The sequence below is a fragment of the Durio zibethinus genome, chromosome 9 (genome assembly GCF_047325235.1).
Source record: "Durio zibethinus cultivar Kanyao isolate XHJ-2024 chromosome 9, ASM4732523v1, whole genome shotgun sequence".
NCBI classification, from domain to species: Eukaryota; Viridiplantae; Streptophyta; class Magnoliopsida; order Malvales; family Malvaceae; genus Durio; species Durio zibethinus.
Window position 1 is genome coordinate 1530294 of NC_143170.1, and position 24210 is coordinate 1554503.

General features: G+C 36.0%; 4 protein-coding genes and 1 pseudogene across 8 annotated transcripts; 3 read left to right on the top strand and 2 right to left on the bottom strand.

The window, feature by feature from the left end:
- Positions 1–921: 921 nt before the first annotated feature.
- On the bottom strand, positions 922–6338 carry LOC111304578 (homeobox-leucine zipper protein HDG5-like). Of its 5 annotated transcripts, none has more exons than XR_016344913.1 (13): positions 6195–6338; positions 5460–5683; positions 5174–5340; positions 4837–4954; positions 4176–4358; positions 3404–3880; positions 3149–3247; positions 2814–3032; positions 2510–2678; positions 2139–2407; positions 1953–2048; positions 1229–1828; positions 922–1159 (listed from the first exon to the last, which is right to left on the bottom strand). XR_016344913.1 is itself a non-coding variant. In XM_022901256.2 (12 exons), the coding sequence occupies exons 2-12, from the start codon at positions 5589–5591 to the stop codon at positions 1379–1381; spliced, it is 2379 nt and encodes a 792-aa protein (XP_022756991.2). In that variant the 5' UTR covers positions 5592–5683; positions 6198–6327; the 3' UTR covers positions 922–1378. The 5 variants fall into 5 exon arrangements, 3 of the variants coding, with proteins under 3 accessions (XP_022756991.2, XP_022756982.2, XP_089621411.1); XR_016344914.1 differs by lacking the exon at positions 6195–6338 and adding an exon at positions 5783–5833; XM_022901256.2 differs by having other exon boundaries at positions 922–1828; positions 6198–6327.
- A 3187-nt stretch (positions 6339–9525) lies between these two features.
- Positions 9526–11500, top strand: LOC111304586 (plastid lipid-associated protein 3, chloroplastic-like). Its single transcript, XM_089765286.1, has 3 exons — positions 9526–10185; positions 10371–10560; positions 10943–11500. The coding sequence occupies exons 1-3, from the start codon at positions 9584–9586 to the stop codon at positions 11252–11254; spliced, it is 1104 nt and encodes a 367-aa protein (XP_089621412.1). The 5' UTR covers positions 9526–9583; the 3' UTR covers positions 11255–11500.
- Positions 11501–12606: 1106 nt separating this feature from the next.
- On the top strand, positions 12607–14468 carry LOC111314935 (putative calcium-binding protein CML11; annotated as a pseudogene).
- Positions 14469–15217: 749 nt separating this feature from the next.
- On the top strand, positions 15218–16280 carry LOC111314946 (uncharacterized). Its single transcript, XM_022916567.2, has 3 exons — positions 15218–15646; positions 15745–15789; positions 15888–16280. Exons 1-3 carry the CDS (start codon positions 15367–15369, stop codon positions 16028–16030), a joined length of 468 nt encoding a protein of 155 aa, XP_022772302.1. The 5' UTR covers positions 15218–15366; the 3' UTR covers positions 16031–16280.
- A 5175-nt stretch (positions 16281–21455) lies between these two features.
- Positions 21456–24063, bottom strand: LOC111304652 (binding partner of ACD11 1-like). The gene is made up of 5 exons (XM_022901411.2): positions 23783–24063; positions 23103–23206; positions 22952–23027; positions 22249–22332; positions 21456–22179 (listed from the first exon to the last, which is right to left on the bottom strand). Exons 1-5 carry the CDS (start codon positions 23789–23791, stop codon positions 21607–21609), a joined length of 846 nt encoding a protein of 281 aa, XP_022757146.2. The 5' UTR covers positions 23792–24063; the 3' UTR covers positions 21456–21606.
- Between the last annotated feature and the right edge of the window lie 147 nt (positions 24064–24210).

Here is a 24210-nt window from a genome sequence, read left to right on the forward strand (position 1 = left end):
CCAGCCACAGCGTTTATCTTAAGTGCGGATTTGATCGTGTCAACCAATACTTACAAAGGATTCAACCTGGGGAAATGAAATCGTGGACATTCGTGGAAATTTTGTTCCCTCTTCGGTGGTGTTATGTTCATATCAACAATGAAAATCGTGGAGCTTTCTGGGTATTCTCGGTCTTATTGAAATGTACCCATTGCAACTGGAGCATAAGAGATGACGGTGTCTATTACCTCCATAATCTTCAGAAAAGTAGGGAAAAGCATCAACTTTATCTTGAATGAAATCCCAGAATCTCCCTTATATATTTGAAATTATGTAGGATCTCTCAAGGGCACTAGGTATTGTTCATTGATTTTTGTTTTTAGGAACTTAAATTCAATTGTTCCTGGAAAATCTGATGTCACTGCATGCATCAATTAACTTAATATATATGGAACATCATTTTTATTATTAATTAATTTAACCCCTCTTTTCTTGTAAATTTTTTGTGTGACTGATCAGATGTTTGCATTGCAAATAGGCAACTATGGAGTAACCAAAACCATAACCTTACAAATCAACCTAATAACATTCTTTCTCGAATATATAGCACTTTTTTTTTTTTTTTGAAGGACATTTTATTTGTTACCCAGAATCCAATATTTTGTCACTTTCTAGGATTAAAGGAAGCAATTCAATGAAAATCACGCTGATTCCTTTAAATTTTACCTTGATATGGAGAGCAGAAAAGTTATAATTATTGGAAGTCATAATCTAATAAGGGTTTTGATTCCCCTATTATTTTTTTCATTAATCCGATAAAAATTATTTGAAAAAAAAAAACTTAATGTTATTAGAGAAATGTTAATCGGTGACTGCTTATGTTATGAAATTAGCGGGGAAAGAATGATTACGTTCCTAAACAACTAAATTATAATATCAATATTGAGAATCGGAGGCAGACAGATACCTTGATTAGAAACTAAGCAGCAGCATTAAATTCAGAAAAGCAAAAGAAGGCCAATAAAACAGAAGTCAATACCCGAACCACCACCCTTGCTAACTGGTGAGGTCTCATCTTTAGGCCTTACCACAAAGCAAGGGTCAGAGCTGGTGCGCTCTTGACTCCTTCTAGTTATTACATGGAGATATAGTTTACTAGTATTTCTTTTTAGCCTTTACCCTCCCAACATCCATAGCTAATATTACACATTTTTCTTAAATTTTTCCTTACCTGAAACAACTACGTAGCCCCGTTCCCTTAGTTACAAAATGACTCTTACTTACCACATTAATTACTACAACTTGATTTTCTAATAAATTACCAATAACTTCCCCAGTCTTCCATCTCTCAAATCCATAAATATAGGGATGTTATAGGTAATTCACAAAGATCCCAGACCTATTTTTCGTGTGCGGTAGCAGGCTCAGTGCAAGAGCCTACACCATTCCCATTACCGGGGCTGCTAGGGGAACTGCTACTGAGAGCAGCACTGATTTGATGAACGGTGGTGCATAAATGGTTGTTGATGGCGGCAATGCTTGAGAGGTTGATCTTTGCTGATGGAACTGTGCTGGCAAGAACTTGAAGCCCAACCGTGAGTAGACTCCCTTGAATATGTCCATTTGCCTCTTCAGATGGTGGGACTGATTTGCCTTCATCTCTGATGAGTTCCACTGGGGTTATGAAGAAGCCTAAGGGAAGTAGAGGGATGCAGGATGGGTCCTCCCCGCTCATTGCTAGCTGGATGGAATCAACACCAACGGTGGAGTAAACAACAAGGCTACCGGATCTGTCTGTGCAGCTCTCTTGCAGCATTAGCTCTACATGCTGTGAGGAGTTGCTTGCGACCTACATTATAACAAATACTTAATTAAAAGGTGTAATTTTATGTCTTTTCCATAGTATAAAAAACAAGAAAGAAGAAATAAACCTAGAAATTCAATTTTTAATTAGCCAAGAAGGAAATTCTTACATTGATTCGAAGAAGTGAAATGCAGTTTCCAGGATGGGCGCCATTAGCAATGTGAGCGACCTCATGTAAGGCATTCCCATTTGAAAGAACCTCCAGCTGCATAAAAGTAAATTAATAGTAGCAGTCAGCACATTGCCAATGTTGCATTTTGGGAAGAAGATCAAAAATAGATTTAAAGCTTGGAACCTGAGCTCTACGGCGTTCATCCTTCAAAAGATCGAAAACTTGGTAGTGAGGATATGGCAGCCAAGTAGTAGATACAGCACAAAGAATCAGGCCATTGGGTTGGCCAGGTTCCATGACTTTCCTTGTTGTGATTCTAACAGTATCATCAGAGGAATCTGGTAGAGCTGTCCACAACTGACCACTGGAAGTGCTGATGTTGACACAGAAAGTCCTTATCATTCTTTGAGCAAGTCTCATTAAATTCTTCCTTGCTTCCGGAGAAGGTATCACTGCAAATGAAAGAAACGGAAATATCTCATTACTGTAAATTATATTGAAAACCAAATCATAAAAAGAAGTAGGTTTGGGTGCAGGCAAGAGAAGTTTGGAACCTCCTAAGTCAGTGATATTTCTGGCCATGAGGCTAGCAATCCTTTCACATTGTCTCTCTAAAACAGATAACCAACGATGTGCTCCAAAAGCAATCCCATTGTAAACAAAGTGGCTAAATATCTGATGGACAGGTTTCTCCTCTATCTCTGCATGTTCAACCCATGTAACCTGCATGCATAAACCTCGTTAATTCAATGCAACAAGACTTCCGCATTTTAAATCTTCAGGACTAATATTGCTAATTCTCCATGAATGTTTCAGTAGGAAACATTTATGGAGAATAGAAAGTTATTTTGCACATACCCTTGAATACCCATTAGGCATGTCTTGAATCAGACAGCCAGATGGCCTTCTCTTGTATAAGGGAAAGGAAGTTTCTAAGTTGTTATGAAAGCCATCGTAGGGGAAATCAACAATTGCCCAGTAAGTCTCATCATCTAGATTTTGTTGTTGGCAATAACGAAGAAAATAAGCCTCTCGAGTGGGCACCAATGGAGATAGAACTTGCAATTCTGCATACATCTGCTCAAATAGACAAATTAAAAAAAGCAACTGATCAGATGGACTAGTTTTAAAGAATATAAAAGAGTATTGAGCATTTGTCAGAAAAGAATGTAGCATTGCTGGTGAGTCTATACCAGCTGAAGGGAACCATTTGTTCCTGAAACACCTGGTGATATTACTTGAACAGTTTTTGCTCTAGCAACGATTGATGGAAACAGTTCAGTCCATTTGTTCTGAAATAGGATAATAAACATTTCAAAATGAGATATATGCCATTAACTATAGTTATCATAAAAAATATTAAATACCCAAAATGATAATAGATAGTTGCTGCTTCAAAAATATATATAAATTGCATACAAAGTAAAATTCAAGGAAAGGATGCTTACAGCATCAAGGAATGCGTCTACCAAAGTAACGCTATTCATTATGACCACTGCACAATCACGGCTAGCTTCAGTCCTGAACTCACTCGGGCGCTGCTTGAGATTTAACGGCCAATGAAACATCCTGCCATGTTCTTCAAGATTGAGTAATTCCTTCCCATTTTCATTGTTTCGGATCCAAAGAGGTTCATTTGCTCGGCACATCTTCACAAGTTCATCCATGGAAGACATAGCAAGCTCCATTGCAACTGTTTTTTCCTCGTCCATTAGAACTAGATTATTATTCTCGGGGAAGGAGGCTGTTTCCGGAAGCATAGGCACTAGCATCATTTCCACACAGGAAGCCATAGGCTCTGTGAAATGCCTTGCATATATGTTCATGGCCAAATCCAATGAAGGTGGCATCATTGCAGGATCTGCACCCATTGTTTGGATTGGCCTCCCAATATATCGCGACGCAATAGCACATACCCGTTCCAGCTGTAAAAACATCTTACCTTAAAATTATTTTATCATATAAATTAACATCCTCATGTTCCATTCTCATTTCCTAAAGCTCTCAGAGAAGGGAAAAAAGGCCTGAAAATTGTCTAAAATTGTTACTTAGATAGACCAGATTGTCAATTTCTCGTGGAACCTAAATATTGAATCCGTTGGGAAGAATGTAAATCCAGTTACTTCTAACTAATGAACAATGTTCTTTAATTAAACGTATTAAAGGTTTCATTTGCATGCTATTGCTTGATTATAGAGAAATATAATCCATTGAACTGACCTCTTCTCTAAGCCTTGCGTTCTCTATCCGAATCTCTTCAAAGGAAATCCCTCCAGGCACAGCTGGACCACCACAATTTGGACAAACAAGTTTGCTGAGTTCCGCTTGAAGCTGGTAAAACTCATTCTTGAGGGACTCATTCTCAGCTCTAAGTATCACATTATCAGATCGATCTTGTTGAGCCTGAAAAATTCAAAAGAACCAAAAAAGAATGAAAATCAAGCATTATGTTGTACATATTAACCTTAAGAGCCCTAAATGAGAATATTATTTGGCATTAAATGTGCGAACCCTTTAAGAAGCATATGTGCAGGTAAAGGAGTTTAATGCTCAACCCAGTCCACATTTATGAATACAGACTGTAATTGCAAATAGAAGACTACATGCACTGGCCCCAAAAAATAAATAAGATCCTTCTTTTCTGCTGCTACTATGCGCTATCATGATGCATATAACCCATTTGCCCAGGTTCAGCCGTTTAGGGTTTGAGCTAGCTGGTTTTAATGCAAAGCAATCAACGCGTTTTCTTGGGAGTAGTGTTTTGGCTATGTGATAAAGCTCCTCCTCAAAGAAGTAGAGAGAGTTTGGGTACATTTTTTTAGGGGTGCGGATGATAGTGAAATTAGCGCGGCGAGATATAGATGTTAATAAGTTTGTTCACCTTCATCTGAGTGCGGCGGTTTTGGAACCAAAACTTGACTTGGCGAGGCTTAAGGCCAAGTTCTTGGCTTAGTTTCATCCTTTGCTTGTCATCAGGATGGGGACATTCGTTAAAAACACTGCAAAACTAACATTTTTCTTTTAAAAAGAAAGGTAAACTGTTGTATCATGTATGAAAAGAAAGAGACAAATTTGTTTCTCAAATTTGATCTTTTGTTTTTGCATGTCATTTGCTCATAATAAAAGACCTTTTCCGCTTAATCTCTTTCGCTAGAAAAGGATGATCAGAAAAGATTTGAGATGATGAAGAAAAGAGAGTAAAGGACAGAGAGAAATACGCTTCCATTTCTTGGATCTGGCGAGCAGTGTGTCGATGGTAACGTTTCTTCTTAGGTGGTTGCTCAGTACTCTCTTGCTCATTCCCTGATTTCTCTTCTGCTTGTTCACTCCCAGACCCACTGTCCATCTCCTCTTTCCCTCTCAGCAATAGCCCGTTTTCTTCTTTCTATTCAGCCCACAGAAGAAAATAAGGAAAAAAGAAGGGCTAGTAGAACTTAGACAAAAGAAAAAAAAGAACATGAAAATGAAGGAAAGATTAATGTTTCATTGATTTAAATAACTTACAGGAATCATGGGAGGTAAAGGTTGGAAAGGCAAGAAATTGAAACTAGGGTTTTGAATCGGTGATGAAAATAGGGTTTCTGAAGATACCACATTCCCTCCCATGGATGAAATGACTTGACAATCTCCATACATTTTGATCTTCTCCTCACTGTTTCCTTTTGATGTGACAAGGTTTTTCAAGTAGAGTAAAATCGTACGTGTTCCGGGCTTCACTTGAAAAAGTCCTGCCAATCAAATGACAAGATATATATATATTGAAGCACCATAGCAAAAATGGAATCTCAAAAAAAAAAACAACAGAACTCCAAATTCAGAGGCTAAACCGTCAAGCAAAAACTAAACATGCACTGATTTAACCATAGAAGAAAACCCCCGCCAACCAAAAGAACCAAAGAGCAATAAGAAGAAGCTAGCAGCCTGTGATCACTAAGAAAAGACCACAAAGTCTCTATAATTAAATGCAAAAAGTTGGGAAATTTGAAAATGAATGATGTGATTTTTTCCAAAGAGTAAAAGACCACAGCTTCACATTCAAAGCCACCATCTCAAAAAAAAAAAAAAAACTGAGAAAGATTGAATGTTTTTGACAATAACATCAAAAACCCACCACGAATCAAAGCTTGAGAAATAAAAGCAAGCACCAAAAAGTTTAAAAAAAAAAAAAGAAATCGATTAAAACCAAGAAAATTAAAGTTAACAGTAATAATAATAATAAAATATAGGAGAAAATGTCACCACCAATTTTGTCGGTGTTTTCTTTGCAGAAGAAGAAGAGAAAATAATAATTCCCTTCTCTTCTTTTCTTTGCTTTTGCTTTGATTTCTAAGCTTAAAACAGACAGTCACTGCCCTGCCCTTCGCTCTTTCTTACTCTTTCTTCTTGCAATAAATTTAGCGAAGCGAATTTAATTATTTCTATTTTACCGTACGTGGTAAACGCGGGCTTTAACTACGTCTGATTGAAACCGACGAACGCCGCTTACTCCGTTTTACTGTTTCATTTTTTTACCACGTGTCCGTTTTGTTGACAAGGGATCCGTCTTTTTCTTCCATATATATATATATATATATATACATATTTACGTTTCCCCAATGCAATGTAAGTAAAAACAAAGCCCTAAGTCAAACCTTTTTTTTTTAATTTCTATCTCCTTTACCACACGCGCATGCCGGCTTCGTGATGAACATCCTGCTAATTTTTATTCCTTATTTATTTCACGCTCTCTGTATTCACGTGTGTTAGTTTTCGTTGTTTGGAAACTTGTAAAGATTTTTACTGTGATATAGAAGGAAAGAGTCAAAAAGCAGAGTTGAGTGGTCGAATGATCAATGCCGTCCATTAGGGCTTATGGAGTCCATCAAATTTGGAGTAGGAAATGTCAATGGACCAAAGCCGTCCATTTTTGTGTGACGTGGGTCCGAAAAGAAATCTTGAAGTTCGTCGTATATCGCTGCAAAGGTAGTTTTGAAAGTAGGGTTGCATCCATGGGGTGGAAGGGACATTGACATAATTGCAAAGATATAAATGGGGTTTTGACTCCCTTATACTAAAATCCAAGGGTGTCTTTATCACAAGGACCACTCTCCCTTCCTCTTTTTCCTTTCTTTTTTTCCTTTTGGGTATCTGAATTTATGAAAAACAACTTCATTAAACAACACTGCTAGTTTTAATGGGATTGAATTAATGTTGAGCAAATGAATCATTTCCTTCACGAAATCCTTACTTTTCTTTTAGATATGAAAATTCTAATTTGTAAATCTTAGATTTTATTTTTGCAAGAAAAATCTTAAATTTATGTTATAAAAAAGATTCATATTTAATTATGTGAAATCGAAATACAAATTCAAATTCAAGTTCAAGTTTTAATTCAAAGACTTATTTCACCGTTTTAATTTTATACAAATTAATAAAACTATTTTTTTCATTCCATAAATAAATCCGATTTTTCTTTATTCTCAAGATTTGATTCTACAACTAGTCAACAACCTCCATCACGAAATATCAAATTCTCATTATTAAAGGTGTATACTTGAGAACATATACAATAATACAGTTGTATTAACTCATGTAAAATTATATTTTGGACTGCTACTACTTTGTAACTATGCAAATTTTTTTACATATATAATCTTGGTTTATTAGAAACAACAGTGATAATAACAAATGTATGAGGGAAATGGACTTAGTAATAGATAAGGAAATAAAATTTGGTAGCAGATGATATTTATTTGTGTCATTAGCTTTAATGGAGATAATGAGGGATCACTATAAAATAAATAGTATTTGCAAAGTCTAATTAGGAAAAGAATATGAAGATATAACCCAAAATTGGGTCAAAGCACATTAATTTTTTATCAATGGATATGTCATCATCCTTATTTTCATATTTATGCTTGATTTGGTTCCCATATACTTCAAATTATTTTTCCCTATTATGATTCATGTATTACTAATTAGTTTTCCACATGAAACCTATGAGAAACTGAAACTATAGGAATTTGGCATCAAGATTAAATCTGGAAAAGGATTTAATTAATTTGTGAAATTAATCCCCAATCAAGAGAAAACTTAAAATTTATTTATGTTTGTTTTATTATACTCCATGGTGTATATATTAATAGAGCATTGATATCTGAGAATAAGAAATAAATGTAGAGATCAGTTTGAGACAAATTTTCTCTCAACCTGGATTATTGTGGCACCAAAACCATAATCTGCCTGCACTCTATCCTCTAATTAATTACTATATAGCTTCCTACTTCTACACATACAAGAAATTAATATCCAACATCATCTTGTCTTTGAATCACATTCTGTACAAATTTATGACCAAATATTCTTAACATATAATAATAATTAATACTAAAACATAAGTAAATATTACTTCATCCGAATGAGCCATTAATTTGAGAGATACAACAAGATCACTTATAACTCATCATTATGCAATAAATTGGAACAATACAATATTGTGTGTTGCTTACTCTTCATCGTATACATCTCTTACTATTAATTAATAAATACTGATGCACTCGTGTGGTTAGATATCTTCAATGTATATATATGTGAAACAAAAATATTCTATTATTTGAAAAAAAAAGTTTTACTTTATTATTTTTTTATACAAATTAGATTGCAATATGAAAATAGTACATGAAGTTATAAGTACACGAATTTAAACTTCGACTTATCAAATGTTATATTTTAATATTGATTGTATAAACTAATTGAAATAAGTTATGAGAGATATATTTTGTCATTTTTTGAATCAATAGATATAATTAACATTGAATTTCATATTCAGATTCAAATTTATATTACTATTGAAATTTTAGATTAAGTCACTAAGCAGCATGTATCTTTCTTTCTTGATGTTCATGAACAAAATGATTTGGATATGTTGCTCTAAAACAAGGTAAGCTTTTGTCATGATTAAAAAGGAGTATGCCAACCTCACAATTTTAGTTTAAGGAAAAAAAACCCATTAAAAGTAAGGGTTTGTAGATTAATATAACAACTAAAAGACCCAAAATTTTCTCGCTCAAACTCACAAAAGTCATAACAGCCTTCCATTTCCAATTGATTTATCTTAAAACCCTTTTGTTTTTCTGCCTTCTCTTTTTTTCTTTTTCTTTTTTTTTTCGTTTTCATTAATAACAAAGGCAACAAATATGGTCCGACACCAACACGTGGGTGTTGAAATGGCCCACAACTGTCACATTTGATGGGTTGCTCTACTGACTTGCTTGTTGAATCCCTGTCCTGCCCAAAGTTGCTTCCCCCAGCTTCTCAAATCTATAATTAATTCGTAGTTTCAAATAATTGAACAAACTCCTAGATAGCTATTAAATTGCAGTGCCCCGCAATATTTATTTTGGTACAGGATTTCTGACCCAGGTAGAGGTTCGCCTATTTTATTTAGGACCAATTGTGAGGGTTTTCTTGATGAATTGGGCCAAAAGACCAATCCATATTTCAAAGCTTTCTTCTAGATCTAGAGCAAGCTGAAGTTGAAGAACCAAAGCTTTTGGGCCTTTTTAGTTTCCTCTGTTCCTTCTTTTTCTTTGGAAGCAGCAGGAGAAACTCATGAGAACCTGAGTGAGAGAGAACTGAAGCGCAAGGAAATGGCGCTTCTCTTCGCTGCACAACCTTCTTCTCTCTTCCTCTGTCAATACCCAAAGCTTTCCTTCTCTCAATCGCCTAAACCCATCCCGCTCTCCTTTCCCCTTTCAACCAAACCCCACAAAACCCTCAAATTATCTTCTTTTATTTCTCTTTCCAGCTCCAAACCCGACCCTACTCCCGAATCTGATTCCGACGCAAATCCCCCGATCCCGCTTTCTTCTTTTCAGCCTAGCGTAAACGACGAATGGGGTGAAAAATGGGAGCTTGAGTCGGAACCCGAAACCACCAAGCTCTCGGATTTTGATCCTCCGAGGTACAAGGACGAGTGGGAGGAAGAGTATTATCAGATAGGTAACGGTACAGCCGTCGCTGCCCGAGGAACTGAGGCAGCGCCGGAGGAGGATGAGGAGGGTATTGCTGGTAGGGTTGCGGATTTGAAGAGGTGTTTGGTGGATACGGTTTGTGGGACGGAGTTGGGGTTTCGGGCGGGGCCTGAAGTAAGGGCTGAAGTTTCGGAGTTAGTCAATCAGTTGGAGGCGGTTAACCCCACCCGGGCTCCTACTGAGGCTACTCAGCTTCTTGATGGCAATTGGATTTTGCTGTGAGTGTCTTGTTCTTTTTTAAAAAATATTGCTTTTTCCTTTTTCTAAATTATAATTAATTATTAATAAATGAACAACTAAAAACGGTAAAATAATTGTTATATTAATAATCAGTACTCGGTATTTCATATTCACTGATCTTCCTGTTGATTGTTTTGTATAATTTTGATCTCTAACTGATCAGGTACACGGCATTTTCTGAGCTGTTTTCACTCGTAGCAGCTGGCCCCTTGTTAAAAGTGAAAAGTATAAGCCAAACAATTGATACGGCAAGCCTGTCTATTGTGAACTCCACTACATTGTCTGGCCCTTTTGCTGATTTCTCTTTCAGTGCATCTGCTACCTTTGAAATTAGAACTCCTTCAAGAATACAGGTAAATCTTAAACTATACTGGTTGTTTAAGTTTGATATATCTAGAATCAAGACTGACTTCATCCCAAAAAGATGGGAAGTTTATAATCCAACGAAAGACTGCTTTTTTTGACCGAATTTTTCTGTTTAGAAAAGTATAGTTTAATACTTCCTGAAATGATTCACGACTGGAAATTTATGATTTTGTGATGAAAGTGGTCCTATGAATGTTCTGCTGGTTGGATATATATATATATATATATATATATATATGAGCAAGCAAAATTTTAATTGGAAAGGCTGAGAATGATGATTATTGTCGTGTTATTGAATTTGGAGTTTGGAAATCTTTACATATGAAACATTTGCTTCCAAGGTACTAATATTTTTCACAAAACATTCAGGTTGAATTTAAGGAAGGTACACTGCAACCTCCAGAGATAAAACCAAGCATTGAACTCCCTGCAGATGTGGATGTTTTTGGTCAAAGAATCAGTTTGTTACCTGTGCAGCAATCTCTTAACCCAATTCAGGATTTGGTCGCAAATATTTCAAGAACCATTTCTGGTCAGCCACCTCTTAAGATTCCTATTCCTGGTGATGGGTCAAGTTCCTGGCTTCTGATTACGTATCTTGATGAGGATATTCGGATATCAAGAGGAGATGGTGGTGTCTTCGTGCTTGCAAAGCTGGGGAGTCCTCTGCTGGAGCAGTAGCCAGGAGCATTATGCATGCATATCTATGAAGAGTATATGTATGAGGTGCACTATGCATATGGTATCTGTGAAGGGAATATATGTATTTATTGTGTTTCTCTTTTTGACTAAGAGTTAATCTTTACTTGCGGACAAAGGAAATTTTTGCTGTTGTCGATTTGTTTAAGTACAGTGTAGGATATAAATGATACTTGTGGGAGACAGATTTCAAAACATTTGCATCAATTGAAGGTGAATTTGAAATCATTTCATTCTGATAACCCTACCTGATCATAGCACGTAGTATAAATACTTTGTTGATGATGTCTGTTGCTAAGGCTATTGACTGGAAGCCTATCCATTTGTTGGGTACATATTTTTCATTACATGTTAGGGAGAGCATCAAACACATTACACATTGCTTTTGTGGCATGATTTGTGAAATATTTTCAAGCTGATGATTTCTCTACTCTCTTTTGGGGCTGGCTCGCCTTGTGCCAAAGAATGGTGTTCTTTGTGGGATTAACAATAACAATAACAATAATAGTGCGATCCAGTTAACATTTGAACTTAGTTCCATCTTGGATTTGAGCTTCAGCCCGAAGAGGACATTACTTTCCTAGCAGAAGGGATCATTAGCATGGCAATTGAATCAAAAAGAATAAATGGAAATTTCAAAATCCAAGTTTTTATAAATAATTTGGCACCAAAAACAAAGGGATTTTCTTGACAATTAGTGCTTCTTATGTACTACAGTATTTGATTGTATGATTGATGATTCTCCAATACTAATAATAATGTTAATCTTTATATATAAAAATCAAACAAGATAATTGAAGAAGGCAAAGCACCAACATGCCACCGTCCTTACTGATCAATTCACCAAACAACTAGTGGCTCGAGTTATCTCTCTGTTACCGACCCTATAGGTTCACCACCATGCCACCAAACGAATTCCTGGCTAACAAGTATAACATTTGGATCATGAGGTGTCGTAATATGATTAGTCCACGTTCACTGTAGAGATTAGAGAAAACCCCTTTGGGTAATGCATGGTTGACAGAAAGTGTAGCAAACAAGCAAGAAATAAATGCCCCAGTCACGGAATTGACGCCACTTTTCACGTATTTTTCCTCTTTGAATTTTCTCGTGAAATTAAGAAAAAAATTGAAGATTGAATTTAAGAGATTGAAAACAATACATTAGGATTTCAATTAATTATTTCTAATAATTATTTTGTCTTCATAATGTTGACTTCGTTTATCTACATTTGTAAAAATAAAATAAAATAAAGAAAGCGTCAGCTTCTGTTTGCAAGGGATATTTGCATTGCTATTTTTTTTTCTGTTATTTTAGTGCGGTCCTATATTTGGGTTAGTCGCTGGTAAACGAGGAAAGATCCATCAAAAGTCGAGGAATCGAGGCAATCTTGGTTTACTCGCTGGTAAACAAGGAAAGATCCATCAAAAGTCGAGGAATCAAGGCAATCTTGGATCCTACGATACTGTTTTTGGTATGAGAGAGAGACCCATATCTCAAAAGAAACAAATCAAACCAGAAGACAATCATCTTGGTATTCAAAGGATCATTAATGGAAGTGATGAACCAAGCTGACTCACATAGCAAAGTACAAGAATCTTTATTGAAGTTAGTTTGCTAAGGTTTGAGGGTTTTTTGCAACAAGTTTAAGGTTTAGGGTATAGAGGTTATAAAGATTTGAGGTTTCTTATGAACATGAACAACAAGCAACCAGCGAAGCTAAATGGTGAGCAAATCGCTGAATTACGAGACATCTTTCGTTCTTTCGATCGGAACAACGATGGGAGCTTAACACAGCTGGAACTTGGTTTACTTTTGCGGTCCTTGGGGCTAAAATCGAGCTCTGACCAGGTCGAAGCCCTAATACAAAAGGCTGACACGAATAGTAATGGGCTGGTGGAGTTCTCAGAGTTTGTGGCTCTGGTGGCTCCGGAGCTACTGTCGGAGAAGTTACCATACAGCGAGGAGCAGCTGAAGCAGCTGTTTAAGATGTTTGATAGGGATGGTAATGGTTTCATCACTGCTGCTAGTTAGCACATTCCATGGAGAAACTTGGACATGCACTGACGGTAGAGGAGTTGACGGTGATGATCAAGGAGGCCGATACGGATGGGGAAGGAAGGATCAGTTTTGAGGAGTTCTAACAGGCGATTACTTCGGCAGCTTTCGATAATTCTTGGGCTTGAAGGCATATAAGTATAGGAGGTTTGTGCTATACGTTGGCTCTATTTCTGGTTTGATTTTAATTTGATTAGTTATAGTTTCAAGCTATAGTTAATTTGTAGTTAATACTGGAACAAATTTCAACTTTTTGGTGTTAATTACTGAGTTTCTGATAATAGATGATTAGATCTTGTTTTTGTAGTCGTGCAACAAGTTTTGTATACAAGAAATTATACAATTGATGCAATTTGCAAAATCGATCCTATTCATGATTGTCTATTCTTTCATAATTGAAACTATTTAAATGCTTTATTTGGATCAACCTGGAGTATTCTTTTTAAGCATCTGATTTGAATCAGACAAATGGATCAGAGATAAAATGTACCTGTTAATTTGTTGCAGGGGGGAAAACGGTTCCAATTTCCGTTGCATTAAAACAGTTTAGAGTGAGGCATCCCACATGCTCATTCTGCTGCAAGAACTTGATCATAGCAGGCTGATTCCTTGTAAAATTCAAAATGGTTTTGGTGATCATTTTTTCGCACCTGTCTGTTGCAGTTGTGCCAGAATTATTCATGTTTTTTCAACACTGGACCATCTTCGCAATTTTTTTTTCTTCTGCTAAAGACTACTGTTAAAATTTTGGGGAGTTGGAGCTCTCTGTTTCAGATCGTATAGCTTCTTTCCTTTGAAAAGATTGTTCAATCTGGCTGAATTTTTGGATATGGGAATATCATGTTTATAGCTCAATGGTATGGCCTGTAACTTCATGCAGTCGCTCTCCAAAGAAGGGTTTAGGCTCACTGAAAACAAAAGTAGAATTGGGACAGGAATAGATTAAAACGCAGCTAACTAGGATGACGAAGAAGCAACACCCAGAATCAAGACATCTTTTATCGGAACTAAAATTCATTAATGGCAATGTTATTATTCCCCTTTTTTCTCAGTAAAAAAAAAAAAAATTGTGTTCTGTGTTTCGCTAGGATGTATATTTCCTACTGACTGCCGGGCAAGTCCAATGAAATGCATCTCAAGATTTACGATATGTAACTACACTCAAATTAATTATTGGGAAAGAGAGAAGATCAAGATGCTTTGTATCCTTTGCCACCAACTTTCTCATGAAAATCTATGTATTAATTTGACAGACTTACTAAAATGCCAATAAACTGGGTAGGGTTTGCATGAAATTTTTGCCACAAAATGGAAGATGATCAGAAAGGAAAAACTGAAAGCCTTTACACACTCCAAAAATTGTTTCAACAAAGAAAGAAAAAAAAAAAACACTTGAGTTCTCTATAGAAAGTATATATATTTAGACAGAACAATAAAACAGCAGTCATAAGTGCAAAAATCCTAACAAATTATTATTATTTTTTAATACAAAACATTTGGAATAAATTAATTAGTCCATTCTCAGATCATAATAAAATGTATCATATTGGATAATTTAAAAATAATAACTTTCAAGCTTGCAATTGAAATAATCCAATAAAATATTATTGACTGGAATTGAATCTAAAACAAAACTATTCTTATAATAATGTACAAAGTATGCAGCAAAGAACAATGGAGCACTCTCCCAACGTCACAATTTTACCGTACCAAAGAAAAGCAAAAAAGCGCCTCCCAACGCAACTAAAAGAGCGCTCAAATAAATATCTTCTTTCCCCTTCACAAAGCTAAATACAAACTAAAATTAAAATTCTTTGCTTTTTTCAGAAGTACCTTGCAATTAATTAATGCTTAATTAATACTCTACTAAACAGCGAGGCTTAAGACAACCTAAATTAAAACCAACGAAAAAACAAAAACCGAACTCTCCAAAGAAATACCTAAACCACAACGAAAAACTCACTTTCTACTACTAACCAACCTTTGTTTCCCTTCATCTCTCTCTCTCTCTCTCTCTCTCTCTCTCTCTCTCTAACATGCAGAGACAATCCTTAGGCTCGCCGAGCTCCAAGCTCCACTTCCACGGTGGAGAAGAGAGTTCTGTTGCTGAAAATCATGAGAAACGCAGAGAAATCATCGACGACGACGAACGCAAAGACACAAAGCCTCGCCGATTGTCGTTTTCTCCTTCATCGTCGCCAACGTCGTCGTTGACATCTCCTCCTAAACCTGAGAAGTTCATTCACCTTGTTCCTGTTATCACTCTCCTTTGCTTCCTCATTCTTTACCTAACTTCCCACAATCCTTCACAATCTGGTACGTTTTTCGTCTTCTCAATCAACGGCTATCAAGCAAGCAAAGTTATTCAAGCTTAATCGTAACCATTAGTTTTTTTTAACATTTTTTTGTTTCAGATTTGGCTCATTTTAATCGATTCAAGCATCTCTCAAAGCATTTAGGTATAATGCAGCTCCAATTCACCTTTTCTTTTTTATTTTAATTTTTTTTGTTTAATGATTTTTTTGGTTATTTAGATTTCCGCTTTCGTTATTTGCAGATTCAAATGAAATCAGCGACGTCGGCCGATTTATTGAATCTCGGAGAGGCGATGTTTTGGCGATTCGAAGCCTGAGGAACTTGCAAGAACTTGATAAATTCGTCCCGAAGTCCCGGCTCCACCGAAAAATAGCCGATTTCTAAGCAGTGTTCTCTCTGTTTATCTCTTTCACTCTTTTGCTCTCATCCGTCGTTCTTGCTCTATCTGACTACAAATCCGCACGTGCCGGCCGTTGCCCAAAATTTTTTGTTGCACGTATAAATTTAAATTGCATGTTAATTTGTTGGCTTGTGAAGCAAATATATTAGCTGGCGCTACGTGTGTGGCAGTTGTGTTGTTTATCATCTTTGTATATAAAATTACGAAAGAAAATAAATTGCGAAACTTGAAAACTATACTTTTAAATTAAAGAATTCAAATTGGCTAACGTGCGCCTTTGGAGGCGTAAGTTAGTGATGCTCGTGCCTAGAGTAAGTTGTGGAATCCAGCTGGAAATTCGGACCGTTATTGCACCTCGTGTTACGGTTGGGATGCCAGCTAGAAAGTTGTATTAATCGCAGAAGCCCATTAACTGCTGTAACAGTGATAATCTTACGCTTAGCTGCATATTTTCTTCCCTGTTACCTTACTCAAGATTGACTAATTGAAAGGGGTTCTCTTTAACTCTTTATCACTAAAAATGTTTTATGAATAAATAAATGTTTTTAATTTTGGAGTTGTAGGGTTATTTATAGAAGGTTTTTGTTGATCAGGAAAAGATATAGTACTAATTGTTGCAAGTGGGGAAGGGGAAAATACCAGTGGAGAAAGCAGGGCTGTGTCAATTAGTACGATTGTTGAACACGTGTCAAATGTTGAGCACAATGTTACAAGCCACAAAAATTGTCGGTGGTACGGAGGACTCTGATTGGTTCAATTTCCTTGTATTCCTTTTATCTTTGACTTTACCGTTCGGTAAAAAAAAAAAAAAGGGAGCAGGGAATGGTGAGATGAGACATGGATCACCCGCGTACTGATGGAGATGATCACGTGCTTCCACATGAGGTGTCAAGATATTACGCAACACCATGCGTCCTTCCCACGTGGAGGTCTGATGATTTGGTTCCACCCTCCATCGTATTGGGTCCCACAATCAAATAACACCAAAAAGAATTTATCACTTTTTTATGTCGTCAAACACTCAAATTCTGCTTGCTTTTATTATTATTATTTTTTAGTTTTTGTTTGAATTTTTTAAGTAATTTAGGATCGACGAGTCCTCTGGAGCATTCCGTTGTGTATAGCATATAATTTGAAGAAGTCATGCACAGACAAATGCGTATCTCTTCTGTAATTAACCGTAGATATACATAGGTAGGGGGTGAAGTTGAAGCTTATTAACGGAGTTTAATAATTTAGACAATGGTTAATAATTAGAGCCAATCATATCATCAAAATTGTACATCATTCATTCATAATTTCTCAGTTTTTCTTTTTATTTTTCTTAAATAGTGATGTTGATAATGATAATAATCATGATTCTCTGCAGATAATGACATAATGTTGTGTGGCCCTCCATCACTCTACTCCCCACCCCACCATCGCTTTTAAAAAGCTCCAAAACCGAATCCTCCTAAGCCCCCAACTACTTTTAATTCAACAGTAAATCTAATAATAATAAGCTTTCTTCGTATAAATTGGAGCAATTGCAGTGGCTCTCAATTATTTCAGGAAATCGTGGAATTTCAAATTGAGATATTTTTGCAAAGAGAGATATAGCCTTGTGAAGTTGTTAACGTCAAAATCCTTTTTCTTTTAAAGAATAACAATGAGTTATGTCTTACTCTTTAGGGAAGGGTTCACATTCAACTTTTGACTAACCCCACTTACTTAAACTCACTTAGTCACTTTGATTTTTCCATTCTTCTATGATTTAGTTTTATTTTATATAATAAAATTTCGTTGATAGATAGTATTGAAAAGGACTAAAACTATTATTTCAAACTTAGAATTTCCATCTGAATAAAACTGAGGTGAGTGGCTTCTTCAAATTCATTAGTCGTCATCAAACTTCATTAAGAACCAGAAGTTACCCTATTCGTGCATGGGTAATTAGTCTCCATATAATGGTGCGATTGGGGAAGTTTTGAAAGCTAGCTCCTCAAGCGAAAGTAAATGCCCAAATCACAGGCACTGGGACCGTTTGCACAAGGTAGGCCGTCGGAAGTGCTGCGACATGTGCGTCCTTTAAACCTGCAAGACTGACAGCTTATTAATTTCACTGCTCTTTTATAGGTTTCAAGTCATCCCTAACAAACCATGAAATACTATTAATGAAATCATGTGCTGTTGGGGCCTTGTGGGCTTGCATTTGATTGAGAAAAACAAGAAAGAAAATCACTACCTGAAGGAAATTATGACCAAAACTATAACCACAAATGCGATTCTGAAAAATGTTAGTTCCATTGTTTTTTTTCTTTCTAAATCTATAAGAAACTTTGTTTGATTAGAATTTTTTTAGTTTGAAAATATTTCAAGACCAAACATGGAAACTTTCTTGCATTTTGAAATTTATGATTTGGAGATGACAATATTTGGTGGGTCTGAGATTTAAAAATAGACTCAGTTCTTTCAAGGCATAAAACTTGAAGAAAAGAAAAGGTAATGTTATCAGTAATTCATGTCAACAAATATGGTGCGTGCTTCAGTAATATTTTGGTTGGTGGCCCTTTTAGTTTTTTTCTTTTTGTGGCTAAAAAAATTTAGGATAAATTAAACGCATTAAAACCTATATATGGTTCAAAGAAAATCATAAGATTTTCTAGGAGTCTTATTAAAATTCAAACTAATAAAGGAAAAAAGCTATATTTAGGAAGATTTTAACTAATAGCATGTTTCAAGACCAGATTAACAAGAAAAAGAAGGCGGGGAAGAGAGTGAATACCAGAGACAAGAGCTAAAGATTATTCTTAATCTTAACCATATGATGATACAAACAATCGAAAATTTTCAAAATTAAGGTTAATAAACAATGATTTCATATTTTCTCTTCTTCCGTATGAACAAAGAGATAAGGAATGAAAGGAATACTATGAAACTGTCATCCTGGGAGTGTCGGAATACTATGAAACTGAAGTGGCAAACTCCAAATGAACATCAATAGACACAAGGTCTATCAAACATCTTCATCATTTATTTATAACAGAGTTATTGATTATAGTTAAAACCCATTCAAAGAACCTTGTAAAACAGATTTTATAAGCCATACATATCACATATGCAGTAGTTGGAATGCTATTCTAAGAACTTTGAGTCCAGTAGGAAAAGTATATCTGAATCAATGGAATAAAAACAGCAAATTCCAAGGCAAAAAAAAAAAAAATGCAAAAAGGATTTAACTATTTGGAGATTTTGAATCCCCGAGTGATTTGCCCCGAAACATCATGATTGATTTTGTTCACCCCACCCTATGGGAGAAAGAGGAGAAAAAAATAAATAAATAAAGAAGGCACTCTAGCACTGCATAGGGTGAACAATATGAGAAGTGATAGCATAAATTTTAGCTCACTCAATGCCCCATTCAGATAAATTTTGTTAACGCTAGGCTTGCCAAAATCTGAACCAAAATCCTTATTTCTTCTTCCGTTGGTCTGAAACTCTGGCTCCCATAATCTTACAAACAGGCTCATCTTTCGGCTGAATAAGCTTTTAGAGCTGGATGAACCTTGAGGTCTCCCATTACCACCTTCTGACCCCCGCCCAACTCACTCAAATCAACATCAATATATGGAAGAATAATATCTACTGGGCATAGGAACTTAACAGTCCTCTTAACAGTATTCAAGAACAACCCTGCCAGGTTTGTGAAATAAGTGATATTTAACAAATATAGACGAAAGAATATACTGGTTATAGCAATAAGGAATGCATCAAATGAGATTCAACATGAACAAAGTAAAAATTTAAAACATATTAAACTTCATATATAACTTGTGAAGCAGCAAAAGGAATTTATGATAACCTTCAAACTGTGGATTATGCATAGGCAACATCAGATCTTTCTGACAAATATTTAACTTCCTGTTGCCTGCTATGCTTAATGTTTGTTATGGTAAGAATAATACAATTGAATGGATAAAAGAAAATACAAAAATAGTAATATCAAACAACAAAATTCGTATGGCACTATGCCCAGTAATATCACTAGCTTCCTTCCATCTAAAACTACTAACTGTGAAAGTATGAGCACTCCTCGAGAGAGTGACGCAACGATTTTTTGTCTCTAGAAGGAATGCTAGTTATGAGTTATGACATCAAATCATCTCCATATGTCTAAATGGAAATCATTACGTTGGATGATCAGAATTAACACCAACATCATTCATCTGTACTAGGGGAAGTTTGCGAAGATAAACCTTATACATATCACAAAGAGAAAATAAAAAAACCAGACAGAAATGGCCCTGTTAATTGACATGATATTAATATGAAAAACTAAGGATGCATATAAATCTACTGTTAATATTGAAAATAAAACAAACTTTCCCTAGTACTTATTACTTAAATAAAACATAAGTCAGCAGAGCTGAAACTAAACACAAAAAGAAATGCAATTACCAATTATTGAATTAATATTTCACAATAAGAGTCCACATACACCTCATCCTTTGAGCAATGGAATCATGAACAAAAATTGTTAATCAATGAAATTACATCAACGAAAGAAAATTTCATTGCAGCTCGTTGCCTTTCCTTAGTCCAGGGCATACATCTTCTACTCTGAAGACTAGAGGAACATCCACCTTCAACAAAGCATGGGAAAGCGCCCTTATGAAGGTCACATTAAGATGTGCATCAGTCCCCGCATGCAAATGAAGCTGAAACACTGGTTCTAAATTCACAAAGAAAAATAACAATTAGATTAATCAAATTTAGTGAACTAAAGAAAAACCCGAAAAGACCATTACCATCCTGGGGAGAACCCGGACTTTCTCAATCAAATCACCGGTCCCAAACTCTGAGCGGACCTCAAGATTAAAATCCCTGGAAAGGAAAAAAGATTGGCCCAGATGCTTAACCAATTTTCTGACCTGATTGGTTTGAACAGAAATGAGCCTTTTGTTGCCTCCACATGGGCCATCTTTTTGCTCAAAAATGATGCTTGGGACTCGACCCACTTTTCTTTCTTTGGCGGCGATGCTTTGCCGGAGGTTGAGCGTGGGATGGCGATGTATAGTCTTGGCGTATTTAGGATCGGGCTTGGCGAAGCCTTCGAGGTAGCTCAATGGAAATAGAGGTGAAGGTGATGCTGACGGTTGGTCGAGTGCGAGAGCGGCTTGGGAGAAGAAGCGGAGGTGGAGGGTTTTGTTGGATGGTGTGCGATGGATCAACATAGCTATGTCCAGTATTTGCAAAAGAGGCAGAGTTGGGTGGGGGGCCTTAAGGGAGGCGTGGGTTACTGAAATTGAGGTTTTATGTCGACTTCAGTTAATCAGTTTCGTGGGCGACGTTTCTTTATTAAATATTTAGCAAATAAAATGTTTATTTTCAAGGACAGGCTTGCCATGAGAAGCTAAAAACTAAAAGGAATCACCAACAACAACGTAAATTTCAATTCATTCAACATTCTGGCCGAGAAGATGGTTAATTATATGAAATGCTATGGGATAGATTTGCCCCACATTCAGCATTTCCACAGAATCCAATTCCGAAGTTCACAATTATTTACAGAAAAAGCAAGTCAAAGAATCAATCCTTGTGCTGGTGTATGCTTGGAAGGTTGTTCACTTGGTGCAGAAGCTTTAGGGGACTCAGATAGATGAATCTGTGCAAAGTCATCGATCACTTTTCTTTTTCGTTCCTCTTCAGCCACTACCACCTTTTCTTTTGTCTTCTGGCTAACATCTCCTGCTGCTTTTGCAACTTTGTTGAAAGCACCTGTTACCCATGAAGCTCCAGTGAATACATACCTGTTCTTCATTATGGCAGATCCTGCACTGCTGACCTTTTGCTCAGCAGCAGCAAATGCTGATTTGGTTTTCTCTGAAACCTGAAATTTCTGATCCACTTCTCGTACTTTGTCACTAACGACAGTAGTACCAGCACTGATCTTCTCAGTGAACCCAATTTTCTTGTCAAAAGATGATACCTTAGCTGAGGCTGTTGATGTTAACTGATGCTTCTCATCAAAGGTCTTTGCCTTGTTGACTGCATCTTTGCCTAAGATAAAGCCCTTGGCAAGCATTCCAGTAACAACATCCTCTGCCTTTCGAATAGCAGAATCAGCACCACCGGGAGTTTTATTTTGAGTAGCCTGCAGAAAATGTAAAACAATGTAAGCCTTGTTTTAGCATTTAAACTACCAATAGAGTGTGACACTTACATGAAGCGATGCAAAAGCAGCAGGAGGCAGCTTGTAGTCTGGAGCTAAAGTAATACTGACAGACATATCAACTATTGTTGCTCCCTGAAACACAAGTACTTAATCACTTATATAACTCATATGCCATATTGAGAACAAATTAATGTTGGCTAGCCAATCCACATCTGCAACATGAATATATGTCTGTCAAGCAATTCTTTATAACTTAATATATTGGTAAGTAAAATTTCTATTAAAGCATATCATATATTGCCATATACTTCAGAGTTAAGTAACTATATGGTACTACTTTTTTTTCCCAAATTGGTGTCACTGTTTAGCTACGAACATGGCATATGTTCTAGGAGAAACTTTTTACTGCACAGCTTTTCATTGGAGTTATGATATTTTTCTCATATTAAAGTTGTATGGATTCTGAGCTTTGAGAAAAAGTACCAAGCAAAAGTAAACCCCAGAAAGGAAGATGTCCATTATTTTAACATGTTCTAAAAAGGAAAGTAGGGCATTCAATTTAAAAAGCAGAAGCTATCCACGTTGTCAATATATCAAAGGTTCTTCAACATTACACAATCTGGCAAGAATCACACTGCAGATTGTCTTATATTATGAATATTAACAAAGAAACCAAAAGACAACCATTCCCATGTAATCAAACGAAAAATACACATATACTGAAATGAATGATAGTCTGAAGTTAAATTACCGAAAGAAGAACACCAGTTTCTGCTCCTTGAGAATCCTTGAAGGTAACATATACAATTTGTGACCGCTCGGTATTGCTGCATGAGCAATAACATTTACACCCATAGAAACGTAACATAAAAAAGATGCTAGGAACTAAAAGAGCAACCAACCTCTGCATTTCAACATATTCAATATCACCAGAAAAGGAAAAGAACTCTTTGACGTCTTGCTCAGTTGCTCCTAAAGAAACATTGCTGACTTTAATGGTTTTAATCTGCAATGACAACATAAAGCATGACTTATTGAATCTTGATAATAGCTAGGCTAAGAGAAATAACTGCAAATATACGCAAATTATCAATCCCAAATAATCATTTGTCAGCAAGCTTATAATATCTCCCACATCATAACCTATGAACTCCATTGAGTTATCACATATGCACAAATCAATCTCAACAAGCAAACATAGTAGAAAGAAATGAAGCAATCATACACACACACACACACACACACACTAAAAAAATATAAAAAAGTAAGATATGTTTCAACTGCATTAGCTTATTTTTATTCTAACCATAACTAAATGCAGACGGCAATCTCAAGAGCTATAACCCATTAACCTACCCTTTTATTAATCAAGTGACTAATATTCGGTCATCCCAAGAATCCATTGACCCTCAAACTACATTATGCACAAAGTTCTACCAATTGTTGGATCAACAAACATACATACCAAAAGGGAATACGATTCAAACATTGGAACAAACAAACAGCAAGTATGAACCAACTTCAGATTGCAAAGAAATAATGAGAAAAAGGAAAACTGTGCTATGAAAGAAAAAGAACTAACCGACGACATGGTCAAATGAGCAAGAGAGATGAGGGCTTAAGCCGATCAATAAAAGTCCTGTCTTAAGAAGGAAAAAATGAGGCACGTTACTTATAGGAGAGACCACCGAGGTTTTGGACGCACGTGCGAGGGTTGGGAAATGGAAATGCCAGGCTTCGCCGGCAATCGTAGCACGTGCGAGAAAGAAAATAGAGGGATTTTAAGACGGTAATAATTACAGATTCCGTTTCTTGGAATGAAGAAATTAATGAGACGATTAATGGGTCTGATCTGATTCTCCTATCGTTGTATTGGGACCCACCTCCCACGTTAATATACTAAGCCATAGTTAGCTAAGTTAATTTTAATTTTTCTTTGACTATATATAAAAGAAAAATGATTGTTGATTTCTTATTTATTTTATTTAATTATTTTTTGAATAGATTTTT